Source organism: Hippichthys cyanospilos, chromosome 13, assembly GCF_059441005.1.
Source record: "Hippichthys cyanospilos isolate Australia breed blue-spotted pipefish chromosome 13, RoL_Hcya_1.0, whole genome shotgun sequence".
Classification (NCBI taxonomy): Eukaryota; Metazoa; Chordata; class Actinopteri; order Syngnathiformes; family Syngnathidae; genus Hippichthys; species Hippichthys cyanospilos.
Window position 1 is genome coordinate 10,531,933 of NC_142381.1, and position 17,498 is coordinate 10,549,430.

General features: G+C 37.6%; 1 protein-coding gene across 5 annotated transcripts; it reads left to right on the forward strand.

The window, feature by feature from the left end:
• Positions 1-548: 548 nt before the first annotated feature.
• On the forward strand, positions 549-17,493 carry tnip1 (TNFAIP3 interacting protein 1). 5 transcript variants are annotated; one of them, XM_088431909.1, is made up of 18 exons: positions 549-664; positions 4,894-5,073; positions 6,218-6,361; positions 6,452-6,528; positions 6,625-6,684; positions 7,489-7,698; positions 9,051-9,145; positions 9,777-9,978; positions 10,481-10,573; positions 10,673-10,738; positions 11,523-11,654; positions 11,730-11,858; positions 12,829-12,951; positions 13,039-13,164; positions 13,237-13,320; positions 13,920-14,126; positions 15,395-15,482; positions 16,047-17,493. In XM_088431909.1, the coding sequence occupies exons 2-18, from the start codon at positions 4,926-4,928 to the stop codon at positions 16,193-16,195; spliced, it is 2,133 nt and encodes a 710-aa protein (XP_088288035.1). In that variant the 5' UTR covers positions 549-664; positions 4,894-4,925; the 3' UTR covers positions 16,196-17,493. The 5 variants fall into 5 exon arrangements, with proteins under 5 accessions (XP_088288035.1, XP_088288033.1, XP_088288034.1 ...); XM_088431907.1 differs by lacking the exon at positions 549-664 and adding an exon at positions 4,143-4,256; XM_088431908.1 differs by lacking the exon at positions 549-664 and adding an exon at positions 4,151-4,214.
• The last annotated feature ends 5 nt before the right edge of the window (positions 17,494-17,498 follow it).

Genomic DNA, 17,498 nt, shown 5'->3' on the forward strand with positions numbered 1-17,498 from the left:
TTTGCAATGCATAGGATCGGCAATGTTTTAATGTTATTTTCTAATTATGAGGCGATTGACAAAAAACAGCACCATTCCTCCTGATGGTATAAAGTCACGGTTGCGGCTAGCACTTGGGACTTGTCTCAATTACAGCAAACGCCAAAAGACTACAAATGCATCTGTTTAAGTCTGTTGAAAATAAAAAATAAATGTTTGAAGCCATGTTTTTGTTGTTGTAGTACATCAGTCTTAAATTTGTCTGAAAAAAAACAAAAGTTTTCTTTTTATTTTACGTCGGATTAAAAAGACACTAATTAGATAAATTAATTACAGACTCTAATTCATCTCAACTTTTTAACAATCTTTAGACAGCACAAATTAAAATGTTTCATCTTTGGCATTTCTGTTCATGCAAATAAGGCCCCTAGCTGGAGGCCCCAATCTACTACGCACTGATTACAAACAAGTACAGTATTTGTTTATTTTCAGCATGTGTAAAGTCACTCCTGTAGGAAGAACAGAGAGTTGGACACACACCAGGTTCTGTTCACACTGAGCCTTCAGTGTCAGGCCATTTTACTTGGTTATGGGAATTCCCCAAGTCTCTCAGTGAAATTGCTTCCCCCTATTCACCAGTTTCCTTAAAAAGTTCATGCCTCTCAGACACAAGCCAAATGAGTGGGTGAGTTGTTGTTTATACCAGTTTGACTATTCTAATCTAGCTAATCTAAGTTTCTGCTAAATTGATTTGTGTTATCCTCTGAGCTACTCACACAACAAGAAATCATTCTTGAATGCTCTCTATTCTTCGAAAATGATACTGTAGTGCGGCATGTTAAAGAAACATGTTGCACTTTTCATTGTTTACTACAGTTTAATGTGCTTTAGTACGAGCTCACAACTTTTTTTTATTCATTATTTGAAAAAAGGTTATTTCAAAATAATTTTCTGTACTTCCTAACATGTCAGCAGAACAATATGTTCAACGTTAGATTAAATTGCTTTCAAAACTTCATGGAACGAATGAAATTGGACACTGCATAAGTAGTTGAAAAATACTATCTTGGGGTTAATAGCTGTCAACTGCAGCTTACTGCTTTTAGAAAATGCAAAAAAAAAAAAAAGGCTGGCCCACTTGCTTTTATGGCCCTTGGTCTTGCTCAAAATGTAGATAATTTTTTTTGTCTTGCTTACTCACTATACGCACCAGTTTGACACATCAAACAGATTTGGGGTAAAAGTGTTAGGCTTCACAATTTGGTAGCTTTGTGAACAAGTTAAGCAGAGGCTTCCTGAGTTGTAAGTTGAACAAAAAGATTGTTATATATAGCTAACTTAATCAAAGACATGTTTCAATAATAATATATTAGTAGATTAAATAAAGCATAAAATACAAAAGTACATGGTTTAAATATATCACATTATTACCTATGTTAAATATATCTATCTCTATGTGTGTGTATATATATATATATATATATATATATATATATATATATATATATATATATATATATATATATATATATATATATTTTTTTTTTTTTTTTTTTTTTTTTTTTTTTTTTTTTTTTTGGAGGGGGGGGTTGAATACAAAAATTTAGAAATATATTCTTTGAAAAGATTTCAAATCTGAGACACTACCATACTTAGAGTAGATAGCTTTATACGTGTCCTACCAGAAAAATATTCCCATTATACATTAGAGCCTATTAGGTTTTGCTTTTATCATTTTTTTAAACTCATTTATGATTTTGTTGTAGTTTGTCATTTTAAAATATTTGTAATGGTATGATTTTAATAAATAATTTTACTATGCAATTGTATTTCTGGCACAGTAACAGGCACATACGGAAGAAGATTAGAGTCAATCAGAAACGGTTTGCAGAATTGTCCCTTCTACCTCAGAAATTTGACTTTATTCTTAGAATTCTCATTTTAAAGTCAGAATTTTGACAGTCATTATTCTCACCCACAATAGGAGCCTGTTCTGACTGAACAAGTCTGACTATATTCTTTGAATTATGTCTTTAAAGTTAGAATTCTGAGAATAAAGTCAAAGTTTGGACTTGAATTCTGTTTTTCTGTCCACAAAAATAAAATAAAAAAAAATCAACCCATTCTCTAAAAGAAATAATTATAAATAAATATTTGTCCACAAAATAATATTCAACTTAAAGTGTCCTCTTTTGGGATCATAGTAGAGATGTGGTCACAAAAATAAATAATTAACTTGGCAGGTAATGAGATGTGGCACAGGACAAGTAGGGTCGAACCATTCTAGTATGGGGGAGAATCTGGATTTTTACAGCAATGAAATTGAATAAACTACTGAACGTAAAATGAGTTTTATGAACTTATAATTTCCTGAAACAATTAACTCATTCAATAATTATTTTTAAATGATTTTTGCATGTTTTATTTTATTTTATTTTTTAAATCTTGAGTACACCTTTAAGTTCCTTCAAGTACCCCCAGGATTACTAGTACCCTTATTTGAGGACCACTGTTCTAATTCATCTCAAGGCTGATTTACTGATTTGATTATTTGTCGTACAAAAGTATGATAAACCTCTTGAGATTATTGTAACCCAAATTGGGTGAAACAGCTAACCCAGCTGTAACCCAGGACCTTTTTTTTAAAATTAGTATCTTACATTTATGAAGTACAATTTGTTGTATAAGATTTAATCTTGCACCACTGCTTGTTTACAAACAACAATTTAAGTACAGTACACATTTATTTAACGTTTACATGGAAATGCATTTTTTTCAATTGCGTTCAATCAACTGTGCATAATGCTACAGTAATGTCAACACTTTATTTACGTTTAAAGAAATTAACCTCTACCTCGTTTTTGATAACACAGTCCACTACTGTATTTAAATGTTGGTCATTATTTTTATGTGGTGGTAGTTGGCGTAAAAAAAAGTTTAAGAACTGCTACTGGAGGGCACTGCGACATTAGTCAGGAAGCAGGTCAAATAAGTTTATAGTTGGTTCACAATTTTATGATATTTCACACAACAGGAAGCATTGAACCTCTAGGCATTTTTATATCTTTACATCCCGATGACAAATACTGTGCTGCTGACCTGGCCTTGATCGTACTGAGCTTCTAGTTCAGTGGAAACGCTTGATGCAATCGGAGAACTCCCCATCAGCAAGCCCCTTATCTTCCAAATTTATTTTCAGTGAGTGAAGACAGTTTCTTGGAACACAAGTGCTCATCAGTTAAAAGGATCACAATCAGCAGATTGCTTTACAACCTAAAAAAAATAAAATATATATATATATATATATATATATATATATATATATATATATATATATATATATATATATATATATATATATACACGTGTGTGTGTGTATGTGTGCGTGTGATGACTTGATATTAGGCATAACATGGATTTTTCATTAGTGTTTGTATTGTTTCGACTTAAAAAAATAAAAATCAGTTTTGATTAGTTTCCATTATTTATTTAATTTTATTAATTTCATTGTTGTCGGAAAATTATTTTTTTATTGAATCATGGAGTGTGGAGTCCAAATTAAGTCACTGACCCACAGTAACGTAAATTTAAATTCTCAGACGGCTGTTTTACCTTCACTCTTCTAGACAGCTGCACAATTCATAATACCAAAATAAATGCATTTAAAATAAACCCCAAACGCCTCTGTATGTAATTGATAGAGGAAAACAAAGGGCATGTTCGCTATAATTATAATTCGTCTTATTTAGTTTTGTGAATGTCAAATTCATATTCGGCTGGTTATCGTTTTTAGGTTGTTGTTGTTTTGTGACCAGATATGTTTTTACACGTTTAAGTTTCGTTATCATTTCCTTTTGTTTTGTTTTCGTTTTTTTGTTATCTGACACCTTTGTTTAAAAGATAAAGCACTTCAGTTCAGAGCACTTTAAAACATCACTTCAACAAATAGTTGCTAAATATCTGGGTAAAATATTTGACGTAGACTGTCGTTTCGTATTTATTATTTTAATAGGCCACTGTTTTGATAACCGAAGCTCTATTGTAAAGATGAAGCAGCGTTGAACACTTGCTGGCTCCGCCTCTCTGAGCACTGATTGGATGCTTTGACTGTCAGTCACCGCTGTTTACATCAAACGTTTGCAAGGTGGAATTTCCCATGTTACGGCATTGGGCAGCAGACCACTTCCGCAGTAGATGTCTGGGCACAGAGACGCGAGGCCGCTGCGAGCGGAAAGGTATTCTGGCAAAGGACACCGCTTCGTTTGTTTCTTTGTCAGGTATATCTACACTTTCTGACGTACGGAGCGCTTCGCCGAAAGTGTCTTTAGAGGGCTTTAAAACCAAAAGCGAAGCGAGCTGCTTCCTGTCTCCCATTGTTATCTAGCGTTAGCTAGCCGACAGCTAAATGTTGCTAGTCAATTTGCATGACAACAACGACAACTAATATTAGGCTGTTTCATTAAATCAAGCTAGCGATCAGTGAACTAGTTTACGTCGGGACTCTTGGGTATTTGTTCTTTTAGAGCATTTATATGACGTGTGTAGGTCTTTTTTGTAGTCGAGATCCATTGACATGGATGCTGTGATGGTCTTTTGTGTTAAGAAAGAAAAACCACGATTCGTAGTGTATTCATTGCATAATATAAATAACGAAAGCACTCTTAAAAGTGTATTTGTCATCATTTAAACTGGGTATGGTGTATGTTTCTTGTCAGTAGTGTGAGTTCTAGCAGTACTGAGGAAAATGTGTGTGCACTACAGAAGTGCATTATTTTTCACTTAACAATATGGTGTCAATAATATCAATGGGCAAGCTTTGTACAGTTTTATTCTGCACTTTTTTAGTTCTCGACTATTATGAGACACAAGACAATGTTATTATTTATTTATTTATTTTTAATCTGCTCCCTTCAGTTTTGTGGACCATGCTTAGAAAGTGAACAAGGATGGAAGGAAAAGGCCCGTACCGCATCTATGATCCGGGTGGGAGTGATATCAAGTCCAGGGATGAGGCTGCAGGGGGAAGCAGCTATCGACAGCTCCTGGAGGAAAACGGCATACTGAGAGAGAGGATGAAGGGTCTGAAGAGCCTAGGTAAGCCAGTATGAGTCTCCACTATGGATCCCTGCTGCTCATTCATGTCCAAGTAGGTATGGGTGTTCAAATTAAATTTGGAATCAATATTCTGCCTGGCGAATTTCACTTCAGGACAGTCAGTTTTGAAATGCATATAATTTGTGCATTCCTGACAACTGTCCTTTTTCCTTTAATACCAGACTGTCGATTTTTGATTAATTTGACCTTGCAATTTTGCCTCACTTTATAAATCTTTTTAGGCAAGATACTATAGTGAGGAGTAATTTATTGGTGCTTGCTGCGGAGTAGTGACATCTATTGTTTTTTAACATGTAGCATTGAGGCAGCTGTCAGCACAATCAAATCAATCATCAAAATTGATATTGTAATGATTAATCAACTATATTTTAATAATAAAAAGCTGCCTAGAGAATGAGGTTATTATAGCTGACAAAATAACTATATGTGAAAAAATATTTTTCAACTTTAATCTGCATTTGCAAACTCTAACCCAACTCAAACTAAATATAATTATGGCAAATATGTCCTTCAGTTTTGTCATTTTAATATTGATTATCAGTTTTCAAATTCTCTAATACTGTGTGGTCATACAGTTAACTTTACTGTTCAATTGTGTTTTGTGATTTTTTAAAATTTATTTTAGACTTGTGAAATACTCCACGTATAAAAAAAACCTAAAACTGATAACAGCTCAACTAAAACAAAACATTAAAGAAAAATCAATACAAGCTAACAAACCAGCTGTAAAAGTACTTTAAAACAAACTGAATGTTAAAAACGTGATGACAAATAAAAGCTAAGTACAGTGAAAAGTACACGACTATTCCAACTGTGGTAGGGAATCAAATGTCAAAATGACAGAAACCGGACATCCGTAGCTCTCACACTTTGATTAACTGTCATAGTAGGTTGCCTTAGATTTAAATGATGCAAATACTGGTGCCACTGACATTCAGCAAGTAAAATGAAAAATGTAGTACAACCTGAACATGGATCGTTTCTGGCCATCACACTTGCCTGTGACTCATGTAAGGAGTGTTACATGTTATACAAAACATTTTATTGGATCGTCGTTGTGACTGAGATGCTTCCAGCTTGCTGAAACTGCACTTAGTGAAACTAAACAGCCCTCTCTGTGCAGGCGACTTGCTGGAAGAGTCTCAGTTAGAAGCGTCAAGGCTTCGTCAGCGCGTGGAAGAACTTGTGCGAGACAACGAGGCCCTCAAGTCGTCCAGCTTTGCTGCCAGTCTGTGCGCGGGTGGGCATGCTCAGACCGAAACGCAAAGTAGGTCTCGTTCATTTTCATATTTATGTGGTACAACTGCGTTATTGAGACAAGTATGGGATTTATGGTCTTCCCCCACCCCACATCAAGGTAAACCTTGTTTGCATCTCACTGCTGAGCCGAAAGAAGCAGATGCAAGCTGTCTAGCAAGGGCCAACAGACTTAATGTGAGTGTGAACCGTGGGGCTTGCAACATTTTGACTTGTGGGGCTTTTATTGTTGGATGTGTTTACTGTTCTTACCTAACCCTGAGGCTTTTGCAGGATGCCTTATCAGAGTTTGAAGTTGCCAATATGGACAGGAGGACGTCAGATGCCTTGACTGTATGTACTACTGACATTTGTAACTTTGATTTTAGAAGCAGGCGGCTTGTGGCGAAGTAGTTAGCATATCTGGCTACTTTGGTGTGATTGGATGCATGAATGGGTGTTCGTTTCTGTGTGCCCTGCAATTGGCTGGCAACCAGTTCAGGGTGTCCTCCGCCTACTGCCTGAAGTCAGCTGGGATAGGCACCAGCAAGCCTGCGACCCTAGTGATGATAAGCGGCTCTCGAAAATGGATTGATATTTTAAAAGCAGAATGTCAGCCCGTCACAAGTTTTATATATGATAAATATGTGTTTTACTTAGACGTGTGTGTGTACATATTACTAATTAGTCATTTTCCCAACAATAGAAACTTATCCCAATGAAGTAACCTAGTAACTCATTCAATACTGGCAGTTCAAGCCTGAGTCAACCACGGGAAAGTCCAGGATTATCACTGACTGGAATCACACATGATTCAGTCACGTTACATCCTAAGGAATGTGGTCATTCGATACTTCACCATGATATGACAGGCATGCTGTATGTTGTTTCAAATGCAAACACAGTGATATTCTAAAATAACTCCTATTACCACACATGACCTGTCAATTTGTGGTTGGATCGTTAGTCACTCTGTGGTCAGCTTCCACCAGCTGCTATTTTTTCCCCCAGCCAGCTCAACTGGTTTGACAGTAGTAGCACTATGACTCCTATGCAGCCTGATTCCTTTTGAAATGCATTTTATAGTTACTGAGTCAGCTTGAAAGGAAAGCTTGATTGACTGACTGTTAACATGTGGGTGTGTGTGTGTAATTTCAGGCCCGGTCTGCAGTAGGCGTCATCCCCCTCATGCCTCAGGAGAACGTGGAGCTAGCGAGTCAGCTGAAAAAATTGGAGAGCTCCTTTAGTTTATTTGCAGAGGAGTCCAATCCAAACCAGCTTTTAGCTCACCTGGGTCGAATGGCTGTGGAGTTTCACCATCTTTCCTCAAAAGTCCAAAAGAATGAACTGAGGACGTCCCTCCTACAGGTATGTGAGGCTTGGTTTGAGAAAAATAAATGAACGCTAACGTCACACAAATAATAAATAGTGACATTTTTTGTGTGTTGCACAAATCCAGCAACATATTTAAGCTTCAAGAACAGAATACGAGGCTCATTTGGGTCCGTTGAGCTTTTATGATTGTCAGTGCAAACAAATGATCGCTTCGGAAATACGCTTCTGACTCTTAACCAGCATTGTAGTCCTCAGTGGATTTTGTCTTTCTTTGGCATGGTGACTCAGGATGAACGATTTTGAAAAATTAATTGCAATTTTTTTCCTCCAAATAATAATTACAATTTAATGTTATTTTTTTGACAAAGTATTTGATCAAACAAATACAGTAAATGTTAGAAACATTTCCCCGTGTACACTTTATGAGGCTGATTCTTTCAACTTTCATTTGGTGGCTTTTTCTGTATTTGTATTTACTATGTCAGATACAAACAAATTTTCCCTGATACAAACACATTTTTCCTCCAGTTCATAACTGCATTTCTAAACATTGTAGCCCAGTGCGTAATCATTACAACATAAAATAAAACTACTTTGTGGAGCTCTAGTTATGTTATTTTAAGAGCTGATACAATACTGATTATCAGTAGTCAAGGAGGCCAATATGATATTTGAAGTCAATATTCATTTTTACTTTAAGGGAAAATATTGGCATAAAAAATCCCTAACTTAAATTTGTTTAAGCATATTTCCATGTGAGTTAATTTATTCATTCTTTTTTCAAAATAAATTTTAGACAACATACATCTTTGTCATAAAATTCTAACAATGTTAGAAGGCTCATCAGCATGTCTTAAATGTTAAATGAAAACTTAAACCAGTAAATTGATCCCTGTTGTTTTTACATTAAATAAAGTTCTCCTGAATTTCAAAATAACAAAAAATGTTAAAATTTCACTTTTCTTTGTTTAACAAATTTTCAAAGCCTCTAATGAAGTTAACTGAATATTTAAATTTCAATAGTTCTTTGACTTTAAAACAATTTTATATTGAAATTATTATCGGCCATCAGATTTGTAAAAAGGCTGAGGCTGACCCAGTTGATTGTCGATCTACCCCTACTAAGTTGTAGTCGTATGTGCAATTTGAAAGGTCATACCGCATTTTTTTTTAATCGCACAATGGGTTTCACTAGTTTTTTTTTTTTTTTTTTATGCAAATACAAGGAAAAAAAGTTTGTACATCACATTGGAAGACAGGCTTGTGTGTGCATATGCAGACTTTTGACTTGTCATTTCTGAAGTCTGTTTGATCTTTTTTTTAGTGTTGACAAACAAATGATGCTGGTCATTTTTACACTGAATACTTCCTATTCTTTTGTGCAGACTCTGTGTGAACAGCTCAGAGAGGAGAACAATGAGCTCCGAAAGAAAATGGAAGAGGATCACCACATCAGGAATCGAGATTTGGAGCAGCTGAGGTAATGCTTTGTTTGTTTGTAATTTTTTTTAAACTCTTTTGCTCTCCACTCTTGCGCTCTTTTAAATTGGCTGCATTTTGAGTCGCTTAAGCCATCTCCATTTTACCAATGAATCGTTCGTTACTAGTATGTCTTTTTCCAACACTAGCTTTTACGTCAACATTTATGTTGATGGATTTTGAGATAATGTGTTCAAAAATAAATTAATTGTTTATTCAATGTAAAGTGTGTTCATAAATATAATGTATTATTAATGTTCTGGAACTTTCTTCAGTGTTGAATAATTCATGGTCATATTTAGGTGTTGGTCCTTAAACATTTGCCAGTTTTGGGAATCTGTGAATACATACAAAACTTTAAAGAATAAACAAACCTGCAAAACCCTTTGACAAGAAAATAAAAGGAAACTGCTGCCCTTATCTATTGATCAGTTCTCCATGTCTTTCTGTGGTGTGCCTCTTGTGCATACTTTCACTCTAGTAGGGTAATATTCCAGGATCGTCTGCACAAGTACGCCTTTTAGACATTGCAGGCTGTTACCGAACACAAACTGAAGTTTGACCAAACTCTTAAATAGGGCTTTGTTCACTGATCTAGTTAAATCAAATTCTCATTGTACTGGTGTTTTCAGACAGGAAAATCAGAAACTGAAGGAACTTGTGACAGGAGGAGCAGCAGTGGCTTCGACATCAGCAGCGGCAGCTGCAGCGTCATCATCGTCATCATCATCTGCGGCAGCATCTGACACTGAAGCTCCTGACACCAAAGATGAGACCGTGAAGGAGGAATGTGCCACAGTGAGACCGAAGATAGAAGCCTCCACCCCTCAGAAGGTAGCCACATTATTTTAGCTGTATTTTTTGCCAAACTGTCACATCTACACACTCCGGACCACAGGATGAATTGGCCGGCCAATTAAATGGACGATTATGGTCCTTTCAACTTCGGCCTAAAACTTATCAGCCAATTGGCCGATAAGTCTTTTACACAAATCTATACCTTTACCCTGTATTTGTACAATTTACTATTTACTGTTTACCACTGCTTTTCAAGGGGACGAGGTACCAGGCCGGCCTGTGAATAGTGAAACCCTTAAAACCATCCTTAATTTCGTGACTCAAAAAAAATCTTTTTAACCAAATTCAAAACTGTTTAACTGAAAATAACTCTATTGTAGCAGTTGACCTTCTTTTATAATTTCCCCAAGTCAAAATGAGTTTAAAAAAAAATAAAAAACAGAAATCCTAAGTCTGCCAGCCCAAAGACATTTTTCTCAGATCCAGTTGTTCCTCTTTTACGAAGCGTGTAATGTAAGAATGTTCTGTGTGTCCTCAGAGTGGAAAAGCTGCTGAGAAAAGTCCAAACAAACCTTGTGATGTTGACGTTTATGAAAAGAAGATCAAACTTCTAGAAAAGCAAAGAAAAGATGTGAGTCTCTTCCTTGTTTTGCCACTGTACTCCTATTTTAATTGAATGTTTGATGGAGTATCCTCTATGCTTGTTTGTTTTGTGTCATGTGCTGCACAGGTACTGGAGGTGAATAAGCAGTGGGACATTCAGTGGAATTCAATGAAGTCACAGTTTGAACAGAAGGTACAGTAATGACTGAAGGGTGGCTGCCATGAACGTAAAAGGAAACAATAGCGGGCACTCTGGTAGTAGCCTATTACATCACGTTGATTTCAGTTTTACCACTCTCAATGTAGTGACTAAAAAAAAAAAAATCACATTTTGGTATTGTAGTTTTGTATACAATTTGCTGGGTTTAAAAAAACAAATCATCAGCTTGTCCACAACAAAGTTTTTGACCCTGGTGGTTATCTTAATTAACACCATTAATGAAAGTCTTCATCAGACGTTCAATGTCAAGCATTAATTGAATAAATAGCACCTACAATAGCCTGCAACGTAGCAGCTGACTGCTGTGCGCTTCTCGAGTGGAAAAGACACATTCTTGCAATAGTGAAGCTATCTGAGCATACTTACCACACGCACTGTCAGTGAGAATTCCCCTTAACCACTATTGTATCTGCTGACCTGCTGCTGTGGTGCAATCATGGGGGGAACAGACACATGCAGGGACGATAGTCGGAACATGCTGTAATCACGAACTTGCCGCGTCTTGGTGATGGGCACGCCATGTTGCATTGGTTAAACCACAGATCGCATCCATTTGCATCAGTTGGCTTGCTGTTATTTCACACACAAATAGAAATGACATTGCAGATGTGTTTGTGTCTTATTTTGTTATTATTTAAAGAAAACCAATGTAACAATTTGTCACAGATATGCAGGTAGAGTTAAGCATAAAGAATATACTGTAGTATGTAATGGATATTATAATACAATAGTACTTGATCCCCCCTTCACAATGCAGATCACTGACCTGAGGCAGAGACTAGCCGATTCTCAGAAGACTGTGGGTGAATTGGAGGCGGAGCGAGAGCAGAGGCAGCGCGACTATGACAAAAAGCTGCTGCTGGCAAAGTCCAAGATTGAAAACGTACAGGTGAGCTGAATTCAACTCAAAACACAAACCCAAATCAAAGGACCCATTTTTAAAATGCTGGGGTTTATGTTTCAGGGTGAGAAGGAGTGCCTAAACACTGAGATGACTGAGTTGAAGCAGAAAGTTCGCTATCTGCAGGACCAACTGTTGCCTCTCAGCAAACAGCGGGAGTACCAGGAGAAGGAAATCCAACGGCTCAACAGGGTCAGTGAAAGGGACATCAGAAAGGTGGCCCAGGAGCTGTATAGATTTGCACTTTAGGACGGGAACAGGTTTGAAAAATAAAAATGTCATTAATCCCCCTCAATGATGCGATTTTAATATGCATTTATTTTGTCAAGGGCCTCTTCCTATGTATTTTTCTCAAACAGACCCAACAGATAAATTGATATATGTATTACCATAATACCAGATGTTAGGCTCGAAATAAAGGCTGATAAAGCACAAATGAACATAGAAGACATCTACTTCAGACAGAGCTCTTAACTTACTTAACTCACTTTGACTCGCAGAATAAGCACTTCATACAATTTCAAAAAAAATATAACAAACTAATATGTCAGCATGTCAATAAATCCTACATTCCATGTTTAATGAAACATGTATAGCTATAATAATAAATACATAACATATTATCACCAGAAAACACAAAAAGGGAATTAAGCACTGATTAATTATTGTTCGTCATAAAATGTAATTATCCATTGAACAAAATAGCTGAGTTGGTCAATATACTGAAGATAGGTTTAAAGAAAAAAAAATGTCAGTAATTCATACAAGATTACTTGTTTAATGAAACAATATAAACTTGTCTAGACATTATAATTAAAAAATACATAACATATTGTCACCTTCCTAAATTAAAAAGAAAAAAAACACATAAAATGAAGCAAGCACTTAGTATATTCATTAATAATTTTTGTTTCAATGGTAGGTAGTATGTAGCAAAAGTGGCCAACATCCTTAGGATTTCTTTAGCGCATAAAAAAAAATGTCAGAAAATCGTTTTAACTTGAAATGATCAAAAGTAATAGACATTTTTTGCAAACTGCAGCCTTTGTATTTTGAAAATGTATATTCTCCACTAGTACATTATGATGTCAATTCGAATTGTTCAGTCCTAGTTTGAATTTCACAAATAAAAAATTAAATGTAAAACTTTCTCTCTTTCCAGGCATTAGAAGACGCCTTAAATCTTCATGCTCCCTCAACCTCCCAACAACAGCCAGGCCAGGATGCTGTCAATAATCTGAAGAAGCAAGAACTGCTCACCCAAATTGCTGTTCTAAAAGAACAGGTGAGTCAAAACACATCTAAAAATGAAACATGCTACAATCACATGTTTTTGTACTCATCTGCGATTTGTAATTCTCCCATAAACCAGGTGAAAATCTTTGAAGAAGACTTCCGAAAAGAACGCAGTGACAGGGAGCGAATGAATGAGGAAAAAGAAGACCTGAGGCGGCAGGTGGAGCGACTGCAGATACAGATTACAAATTTAACCAATCAGGTGAGGAAATTGTACATTTTGATCGAGGACACCCATCTAACCCAAGTTTGTTTTTCCTGCAATGTCCTACAGCTGCATCAAGCACAGAGCGAGTGTCAGCGTGAACACACCGAACGATGCAAGCTCGAAAGATTGCAGATGCAGCATCACAAACAGGTAGCGTGTGACAGTGTGTGTGCAGCGTCAGTGTGTGAAAGAGTGTGCGTTTGATAGCTGATACAGCAGGGGTCACCAACGTGGTGCCCGCGGGCACTGGGTAGCCCTCGAGGATCACATGAGTAGCCCGCAGACCTGTTGTGCAAATAGTTTACAAGTGATAGAACGTTGTGATTTTCTAGGAAATCTACAAACGATTATGCATATATGACAGACATTATTTACTACAGCTGTTTCTTGATTATTGTGAGGAATGATGATGACATGATCAGGGTCTTCACGTAAACTGGCAGCCCTTCGTATTACTCAGTACCAAAGAAGTAGCTATCGGTTTCAAAAAGGTTGGTGATCCCTGTGATACCGTATGTCAGGGCAATTTCTAAGCCTGGCGCTATCACTGCATGATTTTATACCTGGGAACTAGCGCCCTCTTGTGACCAGTAAAAGTCACTCATCTTAAGCGCACCTGGCCGAGACTAAAGCCTGACACCACTTCTCATGCTTGTCAGTGCATCCGGGGTTTCCCACGCCTATTCTCGCTCAGTTTAGCATCCATGCACAGATTTGGGGATCACATGTGTACTTGTGATCCCTCGTAGGGGCAGCAGCAAGAAAGGCGTACCTCAGACCCCACGTCAGGCTCAGTGAACGGCCCGCTGAGCCCCCCCTACTGTGGTCCCTTTGTGCAGGTGGGACCGCAGGGCCTTGAGGGCTGGCCCGTACACTTTCATCCCCGGATGCCCAATGCAGCAGGCGCCGCGGCCGCAGCTCCGCCCCCCGTACGAGACTTCCAGCCTGTTACCCCGGTAAGGGTCCTCAAAGGTCCCTATCTGTCTCAATGACAGAACCAGATTCTCTCTTCTGCCTCTTTGCCCTTTCTACATTAGTATGAACGCGCGAATGACAAAAAAAAGTTTGCACTATACGAATCCTGACTGATGAGGCTCTGCAAACATTTATTGTTTTTTATTCAAGAGATTAACACATGAGAGATCTGTAATTGATCTAATTCAGGGGTGCCCAAACTTTTTTCGCCCAGAAACCCACTTTTTGAGGAGCCAACAACCTGCGGTGTGCCGGGGGTGCATCCCATCACCTACATAATAAATTCATAGCTCTTCTTTTTGCAGTGATTTCCCGTAGCAATGTTTATTACATACTATACAAATAAAAATGCACATCTGGGCTGTGTCACTCACATCTGCAGATTTTCCCAACTGCTCTGAGAAATTCAATGTCGTTCCACAATAACTGGGTTACATGCAGCCATGACGAGGTGACTGTTGTGTTTGGAATACAACGTTTGTTTTTGTCCTTCGTTACTTGCCGAAGCCGTGAAATGTACGGCAATGCATGGTGGGATTTGTAGTTTGGGAAAGGTTTCAAGAGTGTGTGCCAATGAGATCGACATGGCGACACATTAAAGACCATTTAAAAGCTCCCAAGTGAGCATATTACAGCGACTTTTGCTTTTGAAGAATGTCGTGTGAAAAATAACTTTTTTTTTCCCATGAGAAAATTGATAAACATTGGCGGTAACTTTCACATGTACTTGCTTAGTGATTTTGAACCGCTATTGCAATGAGCCTCCTTGTTTTCACCTGCATGACCTAAAGTTAAAAAAAAATTGACTCCCCCACTCCCTCAATGAAGTGCGATGTGATGCGCATGCCACCTTCGAGTTTTTGTTGCTATCGTTAGCTGGTGTTGCAGTCCAGGCTGTATGCTTTCCATTTATTTGGGAGGCTAAATTAAGAATCCATATCACTCTACCTTTTAAAAGTGAGGTCGGTTCATTTTTATACTTAAACTTCATCATACTTAATCATTCATCTAATTGACAACTCTCATATGCGTTTTCCGTCTGCCACTAAATTTGCCATCCTACCCACAACAGGAGCCCTTTCAGGAATGCTAATCACAATGACAGGCAATCAGTACCCATTAGTGTGTTAATCAGACACTCCTAAATATTTCTTTTCCACATAGGACAGACATTTGGCGTTCCGATTGCAGTTGATAGTGTGGATGGATAAAAAGTTGTTAGAATGATGACGCCCGATCTTTTTTTCAGGGTTTTCCATGGCAGTCGTCGTCATTTCTACAGCCCAGAGGAGGCAGAGCGGTGGGGGAAAGTTCACGACCGGCGCCTGATAATGCAGGTAAACTCAGCAATGAAAGATTATTTTAACAATCCATAATTCTTTCAGTTTTTGTCAGTTAATCCAGGAATCCAATAAGGGAAAGAATTAAACAAAGAGAGAGAAAAACCTTTATTTACTCATTCAATCCCAAATATGTATTTTTATGTCTTCACAGAGCCCATACATTCAATCCCGGGTACTTTTTTACTAGGGCTGTCAAAGTTGAAACATCAACAGCTATTATAAATTAGAGTTTAAAATGTATTCTCATGTGGTCAGACCAAACTGGCACCTGAGTGACTGACAATGAGTCATCACTCTGATGCTTGTTGTTTGCTGACGCCTGTCTGAGGGTGGGTCTGCTCCTAGATTGTTCTTCACCGCTGTTTGGCCTATTAAAGACTATTAAAAGATTCCTGTAAGGCATTCACGGTATAATTAGCTGTGATCTAGCATTAGTCATTGGGCCATTAGCAGCTGTCAATTGTTGCTTTCTTGCGATGATGCGCTAGAAAGGAAATTACGGGGAAATAGAGAGCATAGATGATATTTCAGCTGTTTTTACTTAACGGCTACCTGCAGATCAGTCAACAGCGGCGGCGGCAGCAGCAGCAGCTGGAGGAGGAGGCAGCGGCGGCGGTGGTGGAGGAGGAGCCGTAGGAGGGGGAGGCGGCGGCGGGGGAGGATTTGGAAAAAGGGAGAGACAGAATATAGATCCCGGAAAGCACTAAAGTGTCACCACCTAATGGAAATTGGGTTGTAGCATGAAATCGGTTTGTTTTGATTTGAAAAGGTGTGATTTGATCTATAATTTTCCTACTGAACTGTAGATATCCTATTGTAATGTTGTTTATACTTGCGTTTTATAAGGCTATTTGTGGAACACTTGGCTATATACAATTCAGATTTTTTTTTTTTATCATGAACTGAAATCTTTTGTTAAATAGGTTGGATACTTAACACTCTCCTTTTTTTCTTCGAGAACATAACTTTCTATGTTGCAGTCTGCAACAACTCGACTTAGCAACTTGTAGGGTTACACCAAGCCGTTCCCCGTACGAGCAAAACTCGTCGTCATTCCAACATCGGATCACAACGTGGGGGAATTCGATCCCCGAATTTACGAAGTAAATGTTAATTGACTTGAGAAGACTTCCGCAGTACATTGATGTGATAGAAACGTCCCATATGTGTAACTGGTCAAAATGTGGTTGTTGCATACAAACGTTTTGGTTGGGGGGGGGTGTTGACGTATCATGCCAAAAACATATTTGTGATTGATAATTTATTTATAACCTGCTGTTTTGATAGTTGCATTGACTAAGTGTGAATCATTGTCTTTTAGTAATGCTGCTCAATGTTGTTAGTGTATTCCCGATATATTGTAGCTATTGACATTTGTGTCAGACACAACACATACACAAGCCTTGTTTTTCACCATGACAATGGACCTAATCTCATTAAACACAACACCTCTATGACTTGATTTGACCACCTATGTCAATGTATTTTCTGTCATGCATATTTTGTAGCCCTGTGCAGTACCCAACAGTTACGCCAGCTGTTAATTTACTCATTAATTACTTGAGAGTTGCCACAGTAAAGGAAGTATGGGTTAATCTTTGACACCTGCCTTGCTGTAAAACTCTGTGTTAAGAGCCCCGATGTGACACGCAGGAGAGAAATTATTTTTTAACTCATTTAGTCTCAATTTCCTATCAATGTCTGAACCGAATGTTCACGAGAATTTCTTGCGTATCGGGTGTTATTAGGTAGTCGGATGAAGGGCTTCAAAATTTGTGCAGAATCTGAGATAAAAGCTTCATTATTTAACCGAATCTTTAGGTTACCAAGAACCGAATCGGACTGGTGAGAAGTGAAGGGAGACGTGCACTTTTGAAATGGTTTTCTTTGATTACTGGTGGTTGTATTTCTCGGTTTGCAGCCTTTTTTCCTGTTTTGCTGTAGGCAAAAAGCACATGTGAGATCTTTTGTATTTGACTGGCTTAATAAATCTATTCTAAATGTTTATAC